General features: G+C 37.4%; 2 protein-coding genes across 10 annotated transcripts in view; one reads left to right on the top strand and one right to left on the bottom strand.

Annotated features, from left to right (window-relative positions):
• Window positions 1-22,383, bottom strand: part of LOC107132925 (uncharacterized) — a 471,858-nt gene that overhangs the window by 243,742 nt on the left and 205,733 nt on the right. The gene's annotated exons all lie outside the window — the stretch shown is intronic.
• Window positions 1-22,383, top strand: part of EFEMP1 (EGF containing fibulin extracellular matrix protein 1) — a 69,484-nt gene that overhangs the window by 29,902 nt on the left and 17,199 nt on the right. For all 5 annotated transcript variants that reach the window (XM_005212602.5, XM_024998511.2, XM_010809931.4 and 2 more), the window contains 1 exon segment: window positions 21,441-21,563. In XM_005212602.5, coding sequence (XP_005212659.1) covers window positions 21,441-21,563 — 123 coding nt within the window.

Here is a 22,383-nt window from a genome sequence, read left to right as displayed (position 1 = left end):
TTTTGTCCTGGACCCATTTTGCATTTCATTTAAACTTTGGGAGAAGTGGTCCTCAAATGCTTTTGGAGGAGAGTCCACTTTCCAGAGAATGAGGTCATGAGAGAAGGAAAAGGGGACATTGTGTGGCCAGGTAGTCACCGTAACTTCACGCTGATCTTAAATTCCTAAACACACAGGACTCAACAGAGCGATTATGGAACTAAAAGAGCCCATTTCTGGCTATTCTTTCTGGACTCACTACTTTTTTTGCCCTGCAGACATCGAAGGATAATTTAAATATCAAGAGTCTTGGCTTTTAAGAACTCTCCCTTTCTTTTCCTCAGTAGATTCCAAATTGTTAGTGTAAATTTAGGATGTATTTTTTTCCATGTGTACTCTGAAATTCATACCATTCATACATTCATTTGCTCAATTTTTAGTCACTTATTCATCAATTTTTGCATGAATGCATTCAGTTAATATGTGTTCAAACTATACTAGATGTTTAGACACACCACCTTTCTTGCAAGGACTTTTCAATCTATCTGAAGAGGTTTGTTGTTGTTCTTCAGTCACTCAGTTGTATCCGACTCATTGTGACCCCATGAACTGTGACACGCCAGGCTTTCCTGTCCTTCACAATTTCCTTGAATTTGTTCAAACTCTGTATAGTCCATGGGGTCGCAAAGAGTCAGACATGACCGAACACTTTTCACACTTTCACTATGTCCACTGAAATAGGTGATGTCATCCAGCCATCTCATTCTCTGTCTCCCCTTTTCCTCCTGCCCTAAATCTTTCCCAGCATCTGGGTTTTTTCCAATGAATCAGCTCTTTTCACCAGGTGGTCAGAGTATTGGAGTTTCAGCATCAGTCCTTCCAATGAATATTCAGGGTTGATTTCCTTTAGGATTGACTGGTTGGATCTCCTTGCTGTCCAAGGGACTCTCGAGTCTTCTCCAGCATCACAGTTCAAAAACATCAATTCTTCAGCATTCAGCCTTCTTTATGGTCCAGCTCTCACATTCATACGTGTCAGATTTTAAAAATGAAATGAAAGATAGATAAAACACATTGGTGGTTGCCAGAAGTGGGTGGTGGAGGGTGGGTGAAATGAGTCAAAGGAATAAAAATGTACAAACTTTCAGTTATAAAATAAATAAGTCATGGGGATATAACATACAGCATGGCAACTATAGTTAATAACACTGTATTGTATATTTGAAAGTTGCTAAGAGAGTACATCTTAAAAGTTTTCATCACAAGAAAAAGGATGTTAACTAGATTTATTGTGGTGATCACAATATACACAAATATCAAATTGTTATATCCCTGAATCTAATATAATGTTGTATGTCAATTATACATCAATAAAAAAGAAAATTAACCAAATAATTCAGCTCAACAATTGAAGTCAACAAAACCCTAGTTAAGGGCCATAGTCCCTATGTAGTAAATGGTAAATGATGGTTACCAAGAAGCACTGGAGGGTGATGAACCCAGAGTCTGTCATACAGAGTGAAGTAAGTCAGGAAAAGGGAAACAAATATCGTATATTAATGCTTATATATGGAATCTAGAAAAAATTATACTGATGAACCTATCTGCAGGGCAAGAATAGAGACACAGATGTAGAGAATGGACTTATGGACACATCAGGGTAAAGAGAGAGTGGGACAAATTTAGAGAGCAGCATTGACATATATACACTACCATGTGCAAAATAGCTAGCTAATGGAAAGCTGGTATATAACACAGGGAGCTCAGCCTGATGCTCTGTGATGACCTAGAGGGGTGGGATGGGGAAAGTGGAAGGAAGGGTCAAGATGGAGGGCTGTGTGTGTGTGTGTATATATATATATATAGCCGATTCATGATGCTGTACAACAGAAACTAACACACTGTAAAGCAATTATTCTCCAATTAAAAATTAACTAACTAATTGATTAATTTAACAAAAAGAACTAGAAGGGTCCAAAGGAGGGATTGGTTGCTGCAACCAAGGGCCAATTAAGAGTTTTTTGTAGGGAGCAGATGTTTTACAGATGTGAATAAATCTGAGAAGAAAAAGGGCAGGCTCTGCTAGATGGACCTGAGTAATGGTAACAGTACTGTATTACTGTTCAGGGTGATGGAAAGAGCGTCTACTATAGGGGAAGCAAGAAACACGATAGGGAAGTCATTGGAGAAAATTTATATAGAACCTTGAATTCTTGTTAAGCTATTTAGATTTAGTACTGTCAGAATTAGTAAAATGTTTGAGCAAGGAGTGATCTAATAAAAATGCTACCTTCAGATAGTTGTAAGGTGAGGGGGAGAAATAAACATACATATATGGTTAAATGTGTTAAATCACCCCAATAGGACTGGGGTGGGGAACTGAGACCAGAGGGCATATGTTAGTTTGATTTGCTTAAAATTGAGTTTTTCGAGAAAGAATTGTACATAACTTTCAAGTTAGTACATATAGTAATAATGCTAATAATAGGTATTAAAAGTTTGCTCCATAAGGACTATTTTCAGAATCATAATGATAATTTAATACTTTGTTAGAAACTATTTCCAATAAACACATTCATTATTTTTGCATGCAAGTGCTTCTCCTGAGTCAAATGATGATTCTAAACAAGTTCCACTTCAAGTATGGTAAACTGTTTATAATATTGTTTAGCAATCCATTTATTCATAGGTTTTACAAAAGTAAACATCAAATTTGAAATTAGTAACATTCTGGTGTAATTCAGCTCCTGTACCCAATGAAATAGCCAATTAGGAGCTAAGTAAGCCCTTAAATGATCTTCTGAACAATCAGCCTTTGTGCTTCATGCCCACATCCATTAAACTGTAGAATGTTCATTAGTTATACTGTATGACTGAAGGAATATGGAACAAGTCTCTAACCATAAACTGTCTAAACATAGACTGTTAACAATAGTTTCTCTTATTTTAACATATTTAAGTCTGTGACACTGCAGTATGCGATGAATACAACTGAAGTAGAGTCATACCCTAATTAAATAAGGGTTTTGCAGTTATAGAAAATTATGGCAAGAGGCAATTATCCATAGGCCCAGTCTCCCCTGTGAGTCTCCTGCTATCCATTTTGTAAATAAGCATAAACTAAAGGAGTAATCTGATTATAAACAGAGGAGAGCAACAAGTTCTCATGATATGTCATGAGAATATGCATGGAAAATGCATTTTCCAGTTAAAAATGATCTTTGTTTAAACATACAAAATGGGGAACAGCAATTTTAGAGTGGGAGTGAGGCTATATTGCTAAGCTAATACAGCAAGAACTTAAAACCATAAAAATATATAGTTTAGCCTATAGAGTAATCCATAGGAATTTTAACTAGATTTAGAGATCACAAAGTCTTGCTACTATTTGGTTGGGGGTGGTTGTTTTGGTTTGGTTTTGGTTTTTTTGAAGATCTACTCATAGCTAGAATTTTGCAAAGACAAAACACCTGGCTTGTCTATTGATCTAAGTGTCCATTCTGGAACACTTCATAAACAGCAGTCATGCTTATGCTTTTCAAGAGTGGGTCTCCTAGAGATTAAATGTTGGTTGTCTATATTTGCTTTTTCATTATATTGGATTTTGGAATAATAAGATGGGAGGTAGAAATATTTTAACATTTGCTTTGTTTCTTATAGTTTGGGAGATGGCACAAGACTACAGAGACATCCTATAGCTGGATCCCTAAGCATAATTTCAAAGTGTGAGATTATTCAACAAGCCTGAGTTGAGTAACTACTGTGTGCAAAGCATAGTAGGTGTTGAGAATACAGGATGAAAGCTTATGGTGTCTGCCCACAAAGAGCTCACAGTCTGAGCAAGAAGACAGTAATAGCAACGTGACATTTTGAGTCCCATTACAGAAACTTCCCAGAGAAGGTACCACCAGACCTCAGTGTTAGGAAGTTGTGGGGATTAGCATTTAATGAACTGGCGGAAGGGATGGAGGGAAACAGAAAAAATGTTCTATGCAGAGGGAACAGCACTTGCTAGTCATTAAGTAGAATACAGGAGAAATAAGTGCTCTGTATAGTTCAGTGAGGATTTAAAATGATAAATCAAATCGGGAAGGGGCCTGAACATCCTGTTAAAAAGTTTGGATTTCATCCTGAAGATAGGTGGGAGGTGACATAATCAGGTTTGTTTACAGAAGAGGCAAACACATCATTTGCTTTTAAAACTTATTTCTCAATTATAAATTTGTTAACCTGGTGAGATAATTTTATTGTAGCTAATTAGAAGTGGTTTAATTCTTCATTTCATACCAGTGCTACAAAGGCAAATTAAGTATGAATTTCATTATAAAAATGACACAGTCCTGTTTATAAGTTTCAATCTTTATCAAACATAACACAGTGGGAAAAATATCTTAGCTCAAGGAAAAGCTTATAAAGTCAAATCCAGCCTTAAAATTCCACTCAGCATTTAGTCATTGTTCCAGGCCATTATGATTTTATCCACACAGAATATAACTGTAAACTCTTAAAGGATTTTTTACTACTTGAGATCTGTTCCATCTTAAAATTTGTACTAAAACTTACTGGAAAACTAGTTGAAAATAAAATTGTAACTCAACCTCTCTGTAACTTTGCAGAAGCTACAAGAGTTTCCACACATTCACCTTATTTGGCATAGCATCCCTAGCCTTATAAAAAAAAATTGTTATAATGACAATATAATTGTATAAATGCTATGGAAGTATCGAGTGTTACTTATCTTGAGTGTTTTGCCACTTTATAATAGTGCTAGAATCTACACATCAGATCTAATGGAGAGCTCAATTGGTACCTTCAACAAATTGAGGCTATAAAATTATATAGGCCACTGATGTGTGCCTAGGGTTATTCAGCTGTTGGTTTTTCCTAATGGAGTGTGCCAGAATTCAGTAGTCAGAGAAAAACTTATTTAGGACCCTAAGCCATACAAAGTGCCAGGGGCACTCCTTCATCCTTAAGGTGAGTCTAGTTAAGCAGGAGGGGATAGGGCCAGCTGTCACCAAGATCTCTCCAAGATGGTTGGTTTTCCAGAGGTAGCAAGTATACTGCTATTCCTCTTTCTTAACAAGGATAATTTGTGGATATAGCTGACCCAAAGCTCAACTGGACAGGTTACTTTCTGCAGTCATCTTACATTGGGCAAAGGAACCTGGGAAAAGAAGCTTCAGGAAGGTGGATATGAACTGGAAAGAAGGACAGTCTATCCTGTTAAGGTAGAAGGGTTGGGGAGAGGCTCGTGGGCAAAGGCAGACAAGTGGCAACCTGTGTTTGCACCATGGAATATGTAGCCTGGCTTATACTGAGGGTCATACAAGATGATATTGATGAAAAGACTAGTTTTTATATGAAATTACCTGTTATATTATAGTGAGGTTCATCTAGTTATACAGACCTTCTGCATTTTATTGACATCTATGTGCGTTTGCATTAGTCACAGTATTAAGTTGCTGGTATTGGGGTTCTGGGGACCTGGGTAACAGATCACCTCACTGAAGAGATGGGGCAGGGACAGTTTGCTAAGCTCCTGAGGGGTGCATTGGAGAGTCACAGCCCTGGGTCAGGGAAACAGCACTCACAAACCATTGCTAAAGCAACAGTGCCCAAGGCCTGCACTAGTAGGAGATCCTCACACTACCCCTGGATGCGGCATCAATCAGAATTCACAAGGTAAAAGAATGGTCTGCCCGACTGAGGTGAAATTAAGAAAGGGCAAATACAAGATCAACTACAAATGCAAGCTGGAATCATCACCAGGGGAAATATCAATAACCTCAGATATGCAGATTATACCACCCTTATGACAGAAAGCGAAGAGGAAAAGAGCCTCCTGATGGAAGTGAAAGAGGAGAGTGAAAAAGTGGGCCTAAAACTCAACATTCAAAAAACGAAGATCATGGCATCCAGTCCCATCACTTCACAGAAAATAGATGAGGAAATAATAGAAACAGTGAAAGACTTTCTTTTTTGAGCTCTAAAATAACTGCAGATGGTGACTGCAGTCATGAAATTAAAAGACACTTGCTCCTTGGAAGAAAAGATATGACAAACCTAAACAGCATATTAAAAAGGAGAGACATTACTTAGCTGGCAAAGGTCTATATAATCAAAGCTATGGTTTCTCCATATGAGAGTTGGACCATAAAGAAAGATGAATGCTGAAAAATTGATGCTTTTGAACTTTGGTATTGGAGAAGACTCTTGAGCGTCCCTTGGATTGCAAGGAGATCCAACCAGTCAATACTATAGGAAATCAGTCCTGAATATTCATTGGAAGGACTGATGCCGAAGCTGAAGCTCCAATACTTTGGCCACCTGATGGGAAAAACTGACTCATTGAAAAGACCTTGCTTGGAAAGATTGAAGGCAGGAGGATAAGGGGACAACAGAGGATGAGAAGGTTGTATGGCATCACCAACTCAATGGCCATGAGTTTGAGCAGGCTCCAGGAGTTGGTGATGAACCAGTCAGCCTGGTGTGCTGCAGCCCGTGCGGTCACAAAGAGCTGGACACGACTGAGCAACTGAACTGAACAGAAATGCAAGATTGAACACTGAAATAGGAAGAGAGAGTCAGAAATGCAAGATGGAAAAAGGTGGGATAATAAGACAGCAGAGAAGGAAGTCACCCTTGTCACTTGCTGATTTGTCACACTGCCACCATAAGCATAGTGTTTTTCCTCAGGCTTTAAATTCTTTAATTTTTCCTATTAATTTTCTATGTTTTACTTTTAATATGAGAACAAGAATTTATCATATGCACCTATATAATTTATATATGGATATAATGAAAGCATTTGGAGGTCATTTGGTATCCAAAGGAACCAAAATTAATTTTCCCAAGTTTATTTTTCTCATATGCCATATTTTTTTGCTTTATTAATAGCATAACTTTTAACCAACAAAAATTGGCTCCAGATCAAATATTCCTGTATGATATGATTGAATGGATGTTTCATTAACTACAAATGATATACATCACCATTATGTCTTGTGGAGATTCCTCAGATCTCCTCATTTGAGAAGTTAAGCACCTGATACTTTCATCTTAGAATGTGATGCTGAGCCTTGTCCCTAATGAACAAACACCCAGAAGTATTTGTCATGACTTTACATGTAGCTTTCCCCCCATGTTTGAAAATATCCCCATCTATTCTCAAGTTCTGATTTATAATTTCATCGACACCTTGAGAAATGATGACCATATCCTTGACAATGTGCTGTGCTTAGTCATTCAGTTATGCCTGACTCTTTGCGACCCTATGGACTGTAGCCCACCAGGCTCCTCTATCCATGGGGATTCTCCAGGCAAGGATACTGGAGTACTTTGCCATGCCATCCTCCAGGGGATCTTCCTAACCCAGGGATCAAACCCAGGTCTCCCACAAATATAATAATAAAAATTGCTTCTGAAATTTGTATTTTTCACAGTTTTTTCAAATCTATCAGAATTCTATGTAGGTTCTAATTAGAGTACCAATTAAACCTATGTTTGCTAAATATTAATAAACATTAATACTTCATAAACATTAATACTCCATTTCTGTGGATGGGTCCTATTGCCACCAACTGTCCTTTCATATCTCAAAATATGAAATGCAAATGATGTAGACTCTTTCTGTTTTGCCAGATCACATTTGTGTGAGTGTTTGCAATTTCCCTAATGAGAAATAACTTTAAGAAAGAAAGGGTGATTTTGCCTATTCTTGCATCCATGCATCTGGAATATGCCAAAGAAAGGGAAGTCATTCGATGCTATGGTTGTTCCTCCTAAGTGGATTTCAGTCATGACCACCGCATTCAAAATATGACACTGAGCAAGGAAACCAAGATAGGATGTGTAATTATACACCAGGACATCTGCAGTTTTCTTGCTTCCTTCCACCTGTCTATAACAGAAGTACCATCCTGATGTACAACAACATATAAAAACCTCACAGTGTTAAATACAATTTATTGAGCCCTTAGTGTCAATGAGGTGCCATTTGGGATGTGTATTACTTCAGTCCATCCTCACAAGAACCTTATGAAATGCATATTATCCCTACCTGACAGACATGGCAATGAGACTTGGAAAAGTTAAATGACTCTCCCCTGACACATACCAAAAACATGGTGTTGCTTGGATTTGAATTGAGACTTGTTTGACTCCAAATCCCATGATCTTACCCACTCTTGTATCCCAATCATATTTCATATATTTCTGTCAGGGAAGAGCACAGGGAAAAAATTTATTCTGTGGTTCCCAGATTTTCTAAAAAGATTGAGTCCTCCCATAAACTCTTAATTCTTGGTATAATAAGGCTAGGACAAAATCTAGCACAAGCAACTAAAGAAAGAAACAATCTCAAGTAAAATAATTTAAAACTTAAAAATACTATGTAGTGAGAAAATAGTTCAGTTCAATTCAGTTGCTCAGTCATGTCCAACTCTTTGCGACCCCATGAATTGCAGCACTCCAGGCCTCCCTGTCCATCACCAACTCCCGGAATTCACCCAAACTTATGTCCATCGAGTCGGTGATGCCATCCAGCCATCTCATCCTCTGCCACCCCTTCTCCTCCTGCCCCCAATCCCTCCCAGCATCAGGGTCTTTTCCAATGAGTCAACTCTTCGCATGAGGTGGCCAAAGTACTGGAGTTTCAGCTTTAGCATCAGTCCTTCCAAAGAACACCCAGGACTGATCTCCTTCAGAATGGACTCGGATCTCCTTGCAGTCCAAAGGACTCTCAAGAGTCTTCTCCAACACCACAGTTCAAAAGCATCAATTCTTCGGCACTCAGCTTTCTTCACAGTCCAACTTTCACATCCATACATGACCACTGGAAAAACCGTAGCCTTGACTAGATGGACCTTTGTTGGCAAAGTAATGTCTCTGCTTTTGAATATGCTATCTAGGTTGGTCATAACTTTCCTTCCAAGGAGTAAGCGTCTTTTAATTTCATGGCTGCAATCACCATCTGCAGTGATTTTGGAGCCCCCAAAAATAAAGTCTGACACTGTTTCCAGTGTTTCCCCATCTATTTGCCATGAAGTAATGGGACCAGATGCCATGATCTTCGTTTTCTGAATGTTTCCACAAGAGGCTTTGGAAGAAGCACAAGCTGGAATCAAGATTGCTGGGAGAAATATCAGTAACCTCAGATATGCAGATGACACCACCTTTATGGCAGAAAGTGAAGAGAAAATAGTATGGCTATTCAAATTCCAAAAGCCATGGAAAGAGATCTGTAGGTGACAGTCACTGATAGGGGACCTCCTTACAGCTATCTGGCAGCTTCACAGTCATCCACATTGACCATATATGTGCCTGAAGTCAAAGGTTTTCATTTAAAGGTTTCCATAAACAATTATTATATTTCTAGGGAGAAATAATTCTAGGCTAATTTTAAAATTAACAATATGAATTACTCAATTTTTCCATTTTTCTTCTAAAATGAAAACTTGGAATATGATAGACTATGGATGTGCTCCATGCGGTAACCATTTTAAGTGTATATAACAGATCTAAGAACATAGACTTTTTTTTCATCTGTGTTTATTTATGCCAAGAAATTCTCTCATAGACTAAGTTTGACATCTACCTTTAACACATAACTGGCACAGGTCCACCTCCCTTTGTAGTCTATAGACAGAAACCGTATACAGGGCATGTTTCCCCACAAGACTTTTTTCAGAGTTTAAGCTGGCAATCAAGCGTTAAGCTTTTCTAAATTCTGGGCAGGTATGTAACTTTGCAGGTACACAGTACTGCCTAAACATTGAAGAGACCTTTCTATGCATCCCCCTCTGCTAACAGAGCCATTTAATCCTGTTCAGAAAGATGAGTCCATTTTAAATCCTTCTTTGATTCTACAGATTAGGAGGAGGGGAAAATGAAAAGCAAGGGACGAAGAAACAGTCATGGCTCTCAAGAAGCAAGAGCATGTTTTTCAGGTTTTCCAGGATCCAATATTGTGTGTTAGAAAGGGTAGAAGCAATAAGAGCTGGAAAATGAATCCGTTTTACAATAGCATTCAGGAATTCAGCAATGTGAGCTTTAATTTCAGATTTTTAAAACTGAAAGAAATTTCAGAGAATATATAGTATTTTTGCTTCTAATGGAAATGGAGGGTAAAATGCCCCAAACTCATTTTAAAAGTCCAAAGACTATTTATATGGTAGCTTGAGAAATCTTTAGCATCAAAACTTACCGGGTCATAGTTTTAGGGAACAGTATTTTCTTTTGTCCCCTATTGCCTTTAGGTACTCTTTGAACTAATAATCAGGAGTTATTTGAATGCTATTGCTTCACACTAAAAGTGTTTTAACACTGGGTAAGGGGATATCCCATAGTTTATGTAGGTCAAACACAATTTATCAGCAAATTAAATTCAAGTACGCATGATAATTCATGAATAACTTGGAGGAAATGGTAACTATAGTATCAGTTTGGAACAAAACCAAAAAGTCAAATCTTACTTGGTATGATGACGCATGAAACACTTGGGCACAAGCTGATAGTTGCTTGCATTTAACATTTTGAACACTGAATAATCTTCTGCCTTAATATGATAAAGTCTGCAGTCTTCCTTACTGAAAAATTCTTAAAACTAACAAGGAATTTGTTAGTATACTGTATATATTTTGTTAGTATTTGTTAGTAAACTATATATACTAATAATATATAGTATATTATATAGTATAGTATAGTATAGTATAACTATAACATATAGTATATATTCGGAGAAGGCAATGGCACCCCACTCCAGTATTCTTGTCTGGAAAACCCCATGGACGGAGAAGCCTGGTGGGCTGCAGTCCATGGGGTCGCTAAGAGTCAGACACAACTGAGCGACTTCCCTTTCACTTTTCACTTTCATGCACTGGAGAAGGAAATGGCAACCCATTCCAGTGTTCTTGCCTGGAGAATCCCAGGGACTGGGGAGCCTGGTGGGCTGCCGTCTATGGGGTCGCACAGAGTCGGACACAATGAAGTGACTTAGCAGCAGCAGCAGCACCAGACTTGTTATTATACTAATATATACTATGCTATGCTGCTGCTGGTCAAATCCTACCCCTGCCCCTGCCACACATGTACACACACACTACTGGGATTAAAGTTACACCAGTTGCATATTTCCAGTGATAGGAACCTCGTTATCTCTTAATATCTTAAAATGTTCAATGACCACAACATTTTTTTCTTTCACTGAACTAAAATCTGCCTTCCTCGGATTTCTGTTTATTCTAGTTCTGCTCTTTGGAAAGACATGGTCAAGATCTTTTCCTTCTTCTTTAAGCAGACCTTCAAAATCCTCAAGTCACTCTCGCAGCAGACTAGCTCAGATAAAAATTTCATTTTGTAAAGTGGATACAGTGTTGGGGGGAAGATAAGGATGATGTAAGGACAGTAGGCTGGCATTTTCCCCACCTCAGGCTTTGGTATGTAACATTTTCATTTTCACTTAGTTTGAAATAGTCTTAAATTTCAATTTTGTTATCTTCTTTAAATCATGAGCTCTTTTGAAGTGTATTTCTTCTTTTCCAAAAGAGAGTGATTTTTCTAGTTTTGTCATCATTATTGTTGCTGTTTCTATCTTACTTGCCTTGCAGTTAGAGAATAAAATCTGTATATTGCAATTTTTGAAGTTTATTTAGACTTAACACCAGCATATAGTTATTTTCCATTAATGCTTTCTCAATATTTGAAAAGGTTATATATTCTGTACAGTGTTCTATACATGTCAGTTCAAAGATTTTAACCATGTTATTCATATTTTCTATTCATTTTTGCAAATGTGTGTTTATTCTTTTAGTTACTGGGACAGATTGTTAAAATCTTTTACTGTATATAGCCATTTGCCCTTTAGTTTGACTCATTTGCTTTATCTATATTGAGGCTATGGGATTAAATGCAGTTAAATTTAGAATTTCTACATTTTTCTGGTGAACTAAACTTTTATCATTACACAGTATTATTTTTTGTCCTTTCTAATCTTTTTTTTCCTTAAAGTCAACTTTGTCTGATATTAATATTGCAAAGCCAACTTTCTTTGGGTTAGTGTTTACATAGTATATTTTCCATCTTTTTTCTTTAATCTACCTGTGTCCTTATATTTAAATCATTTCTCTTGAAACAGCATATTTGGGTTTTGTCTTTGTAATCAACCTGAGAACTTTTGGTTTTCATAAGACCATTTAATTCACTTACCTTTAATGTAAATATTCATAAGTTTAGGTTTATGCTACCATTTTACTATTTGCCTTTTTTTTTCATTCTGCATATTATAGTTTGTTTTTATTTCCTTTCTTTTTTGCTTTCAAACTAAAATGATGGACTATTTTGTATTATTCCATTCTCCCCTGTATTAGATTTGAGTTTTATACTCTTTTACTATTCCTTTTAGTGCTTTCCCTAGGGAATACTTTAACATATATCCTTGACTTATCAAAGTCCAGAATAAATTGGTCTTATTTATTGGTTTTACCTCTTCCCAGACTATTGCAGGACTTTAAAATACTTAAACTCCATTTATATTCCTGCCAGCATATGCACTTTATTCCCATGTATTTTAATTCTAATTTAAAAAATTTTTTTTTATTATTATTTTTTTACTTTACAATATTGTATTGGTTTTGCCATACATCAACATGCATCCACCACGGGTGTACACATGTTCCCCATCCTGAACCCCCCTCCCACCTCCCTCCCCATACCATCCCTCTGGGTCATCCCAGTGCACCAGCCCCAAGCTTCCTGTATCCTGCATAGAACCTGGACTGGCGATTCGTTTCTTATATGATATTATACATGTTTTAATGCCATTCTCCCAAATCATCCCCCCCTCCCTCTCCCACAGAGTCCAAAAGACTGTTCTATACATCTGGGTCTCTTTTGCTGTCTCGCATACAGGGTTGTCGTCACCATCTTTCTAAATTCCGTATAATTCTAATTTTTTATAAATCACAAAAGACCTTACTATTATTGTTTTATAAAGTCAGTATTTATTAAGATTTACACATGTATTTATCCTTTCATTGCTTTTCATTGTGCTGAAATTTTGAATGAAAAAGAAAAGGAAATTTAGTACAAATTTGGTGTCACACACCTCACTTCATCCTACTTATCCATTTGGAATTCAGAAAACTGTGAGGGCATTCAGGCATATGGGGAAACATTATGCAGAAGCATCATAAGTACAGTGTAATGAAATGGGTAGGAAAGTACACACAAGAACGGAACATGCTCTGAAGGCAAGAGGCACAAAGATTTACTTTATTTTCAAAGTCTTAGGTAGTTAATGATTTGGAGAAGTATTGCCAAGTTACCTTCAGCAAATTTAGTAGTATGCCTCAATTTAGTGGGCACAAAAGCTGTTTATTGTTAAATGAACAAGTATAATGTAATTGGTCTCATACAATTAGGAGGTCCTCAAGCCATGCTTGTTATAATTGGCATTGCCATAGCCAGCGGCTTATGTGACCTCAAGTGATGACTGGGCTGAAGGAGTAAGCCAGGAATGTGTGTGCCTTGGGCTAGAGAGGCTGACTAATCTGGCTGTTAAGGCCTCAAGGATTGGGGCCAGGAGTCAAATCACAGTGTTCAGGGAAGGCATGGTGGACTCCTTCGAATGTACTCAGTCTCCATTCAGTTCATCACTCTCCAGTGGTGTGATCTGGAGCTGGAAATAGGAGGGAGGTGGAAGGGGCAAGATGAAGTAGTGGGGCACCAGAAAACACAATTGAAATATAAGTGCAAGTGAGGTGAAAATCTCTCAGTCATGTCCAATTCTTTGTGACCCCATGGACGTCGCCCACCAAGCTCCTCTGTCCATGGAATTCTCCAGGCAAGAATACTGGAGTGGGTTGCCATTCCCTTCTCAGTCAATGCAAAGGCATCCCCTAATAAAATGGGATCACAACTCCTCTGAAGGCCATTCAGTGTGAAGTAGGTCCTTGACATGTATGTGATAGGCTTGAACTTTCACACAGAATCCTTTCTTCCTGGTACTGAGCCACCCTAGAACAAAGACTGACGGTGCTGCTTGTTTCAAAACACAGTTTTACCTCCACTGTATTAATGATTATAGATTAATGATTGATTGTAATATCATTCAAATACCAGGGTCATCTTTTCTCAAATATTTTTAATGGATTATTAAGATTAAGAAGAAAAAAGAGAGTTTACCAGGATGTGACATATTCACAGAGATTCCAGAGAACACTCCTGACAATTAACAACCATTTACCAGTAGAAAATGTATTTCCCTTAAGACTCTGAAAGTAATAAGCTTCACTTTGACAGGGTGCAAAAAGAGCTGAAGAATGAGGATTAAGGTCTTTGAGTCCTTGCTTGCTGTCTTGTTTTGGCCTGATGGTCCATTTGGTTTGTTTGTAGTAGAGATGAGTCACAAGTTGATCATTCATGTTTACCAGTTGATTTTCTCCCTCACATTCATGAATGTTAGATATGACTTCATGAGGTTAGATATGAACCTCATGTTTAATCTCATCCAACATCTTGCAAATGAACACCTCTAGACAGAGGAAACTAGGTGAGAGAAGGTCATTTGTAGTGCAAATCCACTATTGGGGTTGACAAGGCAACTCCAAGAACAAATACCATGACTTTTCCACATGGTAATAGCACATTTCAAGGTTCTGTTAGAATGCAGTGCAGTACCAAGGACTTCCAGTAGAGTTGATTGACTACTCTTCTAAAATGAACAAATGAACTATCTGGGAAGCTGATATTTCTTGATTGTGGTGATATATTTGTTTATCATTTAAAGCACACCAAACTATTAACAATCTGTCTTGCCAGAACAGATAAGAATCTAGAACTATAAATCTACTGCTGGCCATCAACAAAGACAGTCCTCTTTTGTTTCTCAATGTCAGTATTTATTTTCCCCACTAGAACTGCTTAGCTTGGGTGAATTCTAGCTGATAATTTCAGAAGGGTGAAAAGCTAACTAGAACTGGGCATCTGTCCCAGATAAATCTGATTCCAGTACTATTAAAGAAGCAGCAAGGGAAATAGAAAGTCTTTGACAAAAATTGTTGATAATTGGCTAAGGACTGGGGAGGGAAACGGAAGACTTGGAGAGCTATGAATGTTACTCTGATGGAGCAGAAAGATGCAAAGGAGGAATCAATGCCCTAATGATTAACAACACTCTCTTTAATTCTAAGAAAAAATGGATATATTTATATAATATAAGAAATATATATATATTTTTATATGTGTGTGTATATATATATATACACACACAGTAGAACTTCTACTCTCCAGAACTATCCAGAAAGAAATAAGCCTTTCTGGAGACCTAAATTACAGAAGCAAAAGAGAAATCTTTCTTGACTCCAAGATTTCTCTGTTCTATGTTACCTTGAGCAGGTCACTTACCAACCTACATTTCAGTGGCATCCTCCTGCCTCATCCAATAATTGTGGATAATGAGACCATATTCTACAGGATTGTTATTAGGATAAAATCAGAGGCTTGTAGGTCTTATTTCCTAAACAAATAATAGATGTTTAAATACTATTAAATATTTACCTATTTTTACAGCAGTTAATTTTAGAATTTTAACAAATTTGTATATGAAGTCATATAAAATATTACACATCTTATCCTTAATCAGATTTCAGTCAACAAATATAATGCCTTGATTACTCAGGATATCACTATCAATAGCCATTAATGGATGAAACAGCAGTAAAATAGCAATGCCTCAGCACTTGCTGAAATAGATGCTACCTTCCAGGATTGTATTGAAAAATAAGATTAATATCCAAAATAACTATAAGATCTTCACCCAATGAATCTCTTTTCTTCAAAAAGTTTCATAGATTAAATAGAAAGTGTACTTTGCTGGGAACTAATTTATTATCCTGTCACTATAGAAAAAAAAAAAGAAGGAGAAAAGAAAGAAAGGGGGAGGGAGGGAGGGAGAGAAGAAAGCAGCCAGGAGTAAAGAAACTCCTCCTTACAGCAAATATGAATCTTAACCTTTTTCTCCTACTTCATTCCATTTATGAGATTAAATTAGTATTGTTGGTAAAGACATAATAAGGTTTTAGAGCCACAAAGATCAAGAAATAGCAGCAACTTGAATTTAACCATTACCTTTACTTTGCTGTTAAATAATATTTACAGTGGCCACTCGGAACTAGTAAAGATCTGGTTATTTTACTCTAAGGATTTATGGTCTGGAATTAAAAAGATGTATTTTGAAAATTCTGAACTTTTAAAAATCTGTGCATATCATTAAGGACAGACAGTCCATTTTACAGACAGAGAAACAGAAAAGGAATTGGTGTCATGGCCCTAGATCACAGAGGTAGTGACAGAATAAAAATAATTTCAGTCCCTTATTTCTATTTCAGTGCATTCTCATCAAATAGAACATCTGGTGAATGGTGGCTTATTCCAAAGTAGTTCTAAATTATTCCCTTAATGTAAAGCAGCACAAGAAAAGTATAAGTGGTAGTATAGAGCGTTTAAGGTACCCAAAATCTTTGCCCATGAAAACACACTGAAGTAACTCCATGTCGTGGTAAGTTATCAAATTATGGAAAGAACATTGCAAAGATTAAAATGTTGCATAAGAGAGAGAAAGCAGCATGAGTCAGGGGTTTGGGAAATATGAGTCATACTGAAGGGCAGGAGCCAAAAACATAGAGAATGAGGGCCTAAGCAGGGACTTAATGGACACCACAGAGATGTGGACACAGTTGCCTCTACTAACTCTGAGAGAAAACCAAATATGCAGTTCCATAGACTGGGGATCAGTGCGATAAAGAGGCTAGGAGTGAGAGCTGAGCGAAGATCAGCTGGATTATTTAACACAGTGATGATGCCAAAGTCAGCAAGAGAGGGACCTACAATAGTATAAATCACTAGAAGGGAGAGTGTGGGCACATTTTTGAAAAATGAGGGAATCACCAAATATTGCCATTAGCTATTCTTAATACATTAGAATGATGAAATGTGAGTTGATTTATGTGTTGTGATATTTTAGGAAGCACATTCTATTATTTTGTACTTTGGTAATGTTTACATTAGGCTGTGTCTACATAGTTCAGAGCTGCTTCCTGTGGTGTTCAATCTAAACTCTAATCACACCTTTGCTCTGTGCTCTGTGCCATGCTCAGTCATGTCCAACTCTTTGCAACCCCATGGAGTGTAGGCCACCAGGCTCCTCTGTCCATGGGATTTTCCAGGCAAGAATACTGGAGTGGGTTGCCATTTCCTCCTCCAGGATATCTTCCCAAGCCAGGGAGCAAACCCACGTCTCTCACATCTCCTGCATTGGCAGGTGGATTCTTTACCACTGTACCACCTGGGAAGCCCAATCACACCTTTAAGGCCTTGAATTTTGCTCATGACTTGAGTTACCATTTTATGAGTGCCTTTAACCAGGCACTGCACCAAACTCCTCATACACAGTACCTCCAGCCATGCTGACTCCAGCTGTCTGCCGTTCTCATGCAAACCACTTCTGTCTTATCAGAATTTTCTAATGTGATCTCCCTTCTGCCTAGAAATAGCCTCCTATTTCTTTTTCTTTTTAAATTTTTTTCACATGTGTTGTTTTATTTATTTTTGGCTGTGCTGGGTCTTCATTGCAGCACATGTTTCTCTCTAGCTGCAGTGTGTGGGCTTCTCATTGCAGTGGCTTCTTTTGTTGTGGAACACAGGCTTTGGGGTGTGTGGGCTTCAGTAGTTTGCAGCTTCTGGGCTCTAGAGCACAGGCTCAGTAGTTGTGGCACATGGGCTTAGCTGCTCCATAGCATGTGAGATCTTCCCCTGACCAGGGACTGAAACCATGTCTCCTGCATTGGCAGGCAGATTCTTTACCACTGAGCCACGAAGAAAACCCCTAGCCTCCTATTTCTGCCAATCCACATACCTTACCTTTTTCAAAATGCAGCTCAAAATTCATCTCCTTGGGCCAGCCTTCCACCTCTGATGCGGCCTTTTTCTTCCTAGCTTCTGTATTTCTCTACTCTGTTGCTTTATAGCCATTTCCATTTACTGACATTTTGGTGTTTCTTACATTTTACCTGTTACTCTGTCTTGTAAATGTTTAGTTCTGTGAGATAAAACACTGACCCTACTTTCTTTAAACTATAGGCATCCATTCTTAGAAAACAACCTTGATTCATTCATCCATTTATTGAACAATTATGTTTTGAAAACCCATCATGTTTCATGCACTCTGTAAGATTCTAGGAATACAGAAAAAAAGTAATACATAGACCTTGTCCTCAAAGAACTTGGTTTCAAGGCCCAAGAACCATGATAACTGTCTACCTAAAGAACCTAGTGAGCTGAACTGTCAAAGATAACTTATAAATAGTTTAAAAACAACACAAACACTCCTCTCCCCAGAGTACTGTTTCCTAGATTATCAGGGAAACTGTGGCTGACCTGAGTAGTTTTCCTTATGAATAAAGAATTGCTTTTGCCAGTAAGGTATTCCCACCACAGAGGACTTTTATAAACATACCTGGGAAAGCCAGGTCTGCTGGTACATCTGCACAGAGATGGATATTCTGTTTTGAGTTTCTAGCATAGTAATATATTTTAGATGCATACAAGTAAAAAAGATAAGCATAAAAGAGTGTAACAATGTAAAATTATTTTTGCATGATTTTGTATAGATGTGTGAATAAACAATAACAGGATCTCAAAGAACAACTTTCAAATTAATAAAAACCATGTTATTTAAATAAACCAACAAATTTACAGTCTTACTGAAGATAGTTCAGAGAAATCTGGTCTATCTACACATCCTTCAGCATTACATAACTTGCAAAGAGCAAAGGGGATAAATATTCTAAACTCGAGTCAGAAAAGCCATAAATGAAAATGTAGCCTGTTCATTTACTAACAGATGGCAGCTCAAGGTATAAGATGAAGCATCCATTCAACTCCTTTGGAATAATTTTCTTGAAGGGGATTTCATGCAATTGTGTTTTATTAAATTTCAGGGAGTATTCCCATCTGAAAGAATTAAAACTAAAAGTGAATCCAGGTAAGTAGAAAGTATATTAAAAATATCACCAGTCAATCCTAGGTGAGGTAAATCCTGCTTCAGTTTTGTTTGTTATCGACAGAGAAAGGAATATAGTGGCAGTAGAGATGGTGGCATTTTATTTGCTTTTTGGGTTTTTTTTAAATTAAATTATTTTAATTCACCTAATACTTTTATTAAATTATCCTTCTTAGAAGGTAAACAAACCTGGCTCTTAAAAAAGAACTGGTCCAGGGAGCACGACTTCTATGCATGAAAGCTATTTAATGATATATTAATTCCACTGGAAATGTTAGCCTATTTATCAAAGAGAACTGAAGGACAAAAAAAAAAAAAAAAAACCCGAATAGGAAGGAAATCACATCAGGAATGCGATGGGGTGGAGGCAGTTTGCAAAGGGATGTCTCAGAAAGAAAAGCCACAGTCACTGGTGAGGCCTCCTTTAGAAAATGCAGCAGCCAACCCAAGCCCTTGATCTTCCGCCAGCATGTACTGAGGAAACTTGCCACATCTGAATCTCACATTGCTGTATCTCTCAGGGCTGTTATCACTGCAAATGCTGGCAAATGTTCTTGACATAAAACAATAGGAATTCTGCTGTCATTTCTGTATTAGCGAGTCATAAAGCTCTGAAGAAACCCCAGTAGACATGTTTTCATCAAGTGCATATGAGAAAATAATAAAAGACACACCAAAAAAAGCAGATAATTTCAAAGAAAGATTGCTGTACCTTTGCATAGTGCCTAGAAAGGACAGAGTTGTAATCACTGATTTGAAAATAGCAATAAAAATTTTCAAAACAGACATAAAAATAATAACAACAATTTTGCCAGAACTTTAAACCCGGATAATAAGAATTATGTAAGTAGATGCTTTTATAGGTTATTATCCAATAAACAGCCAGGCACCCCTCGGGGATTCTTTATCTCCCCTCCCTCTTTCTCTTGGAAAGAATCCCTCTTGTCTTTTCCACACCCAGCTAACCAAAGCCGATATCTGAGGACAACTCTCTTATAACCTGAGCTTCCTACATTAATATACTGGGTAGTGTAAGTGCAGCAATTATGCTTGAAAATAAAGGAAGATGAAAGGCAACACACCCGGGGCAACTCTCTGTGCCTCTTAAAGGGAAGGCATGATTTAGGAATAAATTCTAATTACTGATGGTTCATTTTCAGTACTGACTTTTGGCCCACTATTTCTTCCAAAGCACTTCCATGGGTCTACCACAGTGATGATTCAGACACCCCAAAACTTCTCTCAGTTTTTATGCAAAATCTATCATCTAGGAATTACAAATTTTAGATATTTTTAAATGAAGCTTAGAGTCTTTAGTTGTTGAAGAATGCCAAAATTTCATAATCTTTTCATCTGTGCTATTTAACCTCATAAATATGAGAGATTCAAATAAATGCAAAGGTGATGTGGAGAAGGCAGAACTAAATTTCACTTATAAATTATTCCAATATGAGTGCACACACACAAATCCACATCATATTTTCCCCCAGACTTTAAAGTTTTTATTTTGTATTGGGGTAGAGCCGATTAACAATGTTGTGGCAGTTTCAGGTAAACAGTGAGGGGACTCTGCCATGCATATACATGTTGATCTCAAAATGAACATTTTTTTACTTTCCAGAACTAAATCTACCTACTCCTTAAGGTACATTTAGTAAATTATTCCAAGATGTGAAATGCTTTGGTAAAATATGTATTTTAAACTACACCAGCCTATCTCTCCTAGAGAAATATGATTAAATTTAATCCCTTTTATTTTATAATCTGCTATGAAAAGTTTATTCATCCATGTTATGCTAAAGTTTACAAAAAAAAATAGCAACAAGCAATGCATAATATTAAAGCTTGATTTTTACCTAGGTATTAGGCAGATTTTTAGAGATTGGTCACTAGAAATTATTTCAAATGTGATATATTGGGTGGAAAAGCAAGTATCATACAATTTAACATTTTAAAACACCCAAAACAATACCATATATGCTAATGGGTGCATATATGTTCAATGAAAGTATAAAAAAAAAATCTCAAGGAAGGATTCACACCTACCAGGATGGTAGTAGGTGGGTGAATAAAGGGATGAGAATGAAGTAAAGCTTTGGTTACACCTCTAATGTTTCATTTCTTAACAAAACAAAGTGAACTGAAGCATACATGGCAGAATATTAGCATTTGTTAAATCTATTAATACGTGATATACTGTGGCATCTCTGAAATTACTTTCTGAACATTTGAAATAATTTATCATTTTAAGCATTTCCAATAAAACAGTATTACAGAGTAACGTTTTAAGAATAGAGTGAAAACTTGTTTTCTTTAAGAAAAGTATGGCAAAAAAGATGGAGGAAATACCAACATCTCCACAGTCGACTCAAACTCCTTCTGTGCTGCGTGTCTTTATCAGACATAGACGAATGCACTGCAGGGACACACAACTGTAGAGCCGATCAAGTGTGCATCAATCTGCGAGGTTCCTTCGCCTGTCAATGCCCTCCCGGGTATCAGAAGCGAGGAGAGCAGTGTGTAGGTAAGTACAACAGTGTAGTGAGCCAAGTCCTGTCTGGAGCATCTTAATTGTTTAACCCTCAGGCCTTCAAATCAAAGCACTCATCTTTATTTGCAGAATGATAATGCTTATTCTTTCATTGACTACCAACCCATTTTCCATATTAATGAGAAAAAACAACTTTATAGGTCAAGCATAGTCTGGATATCAACGTGTCAGTTACATCTTAGACTAAGCAAAAGCAGAAACTTAGGGTATGAGTGAGACCACAAAAGCAAAGAGGAGAATCATTTAAGTTAGATATTTGGTGTCCTAGCTCTAAAACACTGATGCTGTGGGCTTCATTCACTAGGTTTTAGTGTAACATAGCTTACAGAGCAAATGTGTGCTGTGTGTGTGCTCAGTCACTCAGTTGTGTCTGACTCTTTGTGGCCCCACAGACCTTAGTCCCCCAGGCTCCTCTGTCCATGGAATTTTCCAAGCAGGAGTACTGGAGCTGGTTGCCATTTTCCTACTCCAGGGGATCTTCCCAACCGAGGGATGGAACCTGCATCTCTTGCATCTCCTTTATTGGCAGGTGGATTCTTTACCACTGAGTCACCTGGGAAGCTCTATAGAGCGAATAGTAAGGTTCAAATCCCAGCTCCATCCCTAACTCACTTTGAGTTACTTAAATCCTCTGTGTCTCACTTCTTCCCTTTGTACTGTGGAAATAAAACCAGCCCCTATCTTAAGAGCTCATGTGCAGGAATGCTTAGAATGGTGCCTGGCCCTGGGTTGAATAGTTGTATGCCATTGTTATGTAATGAGTTAACAGACTTGTACTAAACATTCTTTATAT

Source organism: Bos taurus, chromosome 11 (assembly GCF_002263795.3).
Source record: "Bos taurus isolate L1 Dominette 01449 registration number 42190680 breed Hereford chromosome 11, ARS-UCD2.0, whole genome shotgun sequence".
Classification (NCBI taxonomy): domain Eukaryota; kingdom Metazoa; phylum Chordata; class Mammalia; order Artiodactyla; family Bovidae; genus Bos; species Bos taurus.
This window is presented reverse-complemented; position numbering and strand designations above follow the sequence as displayed.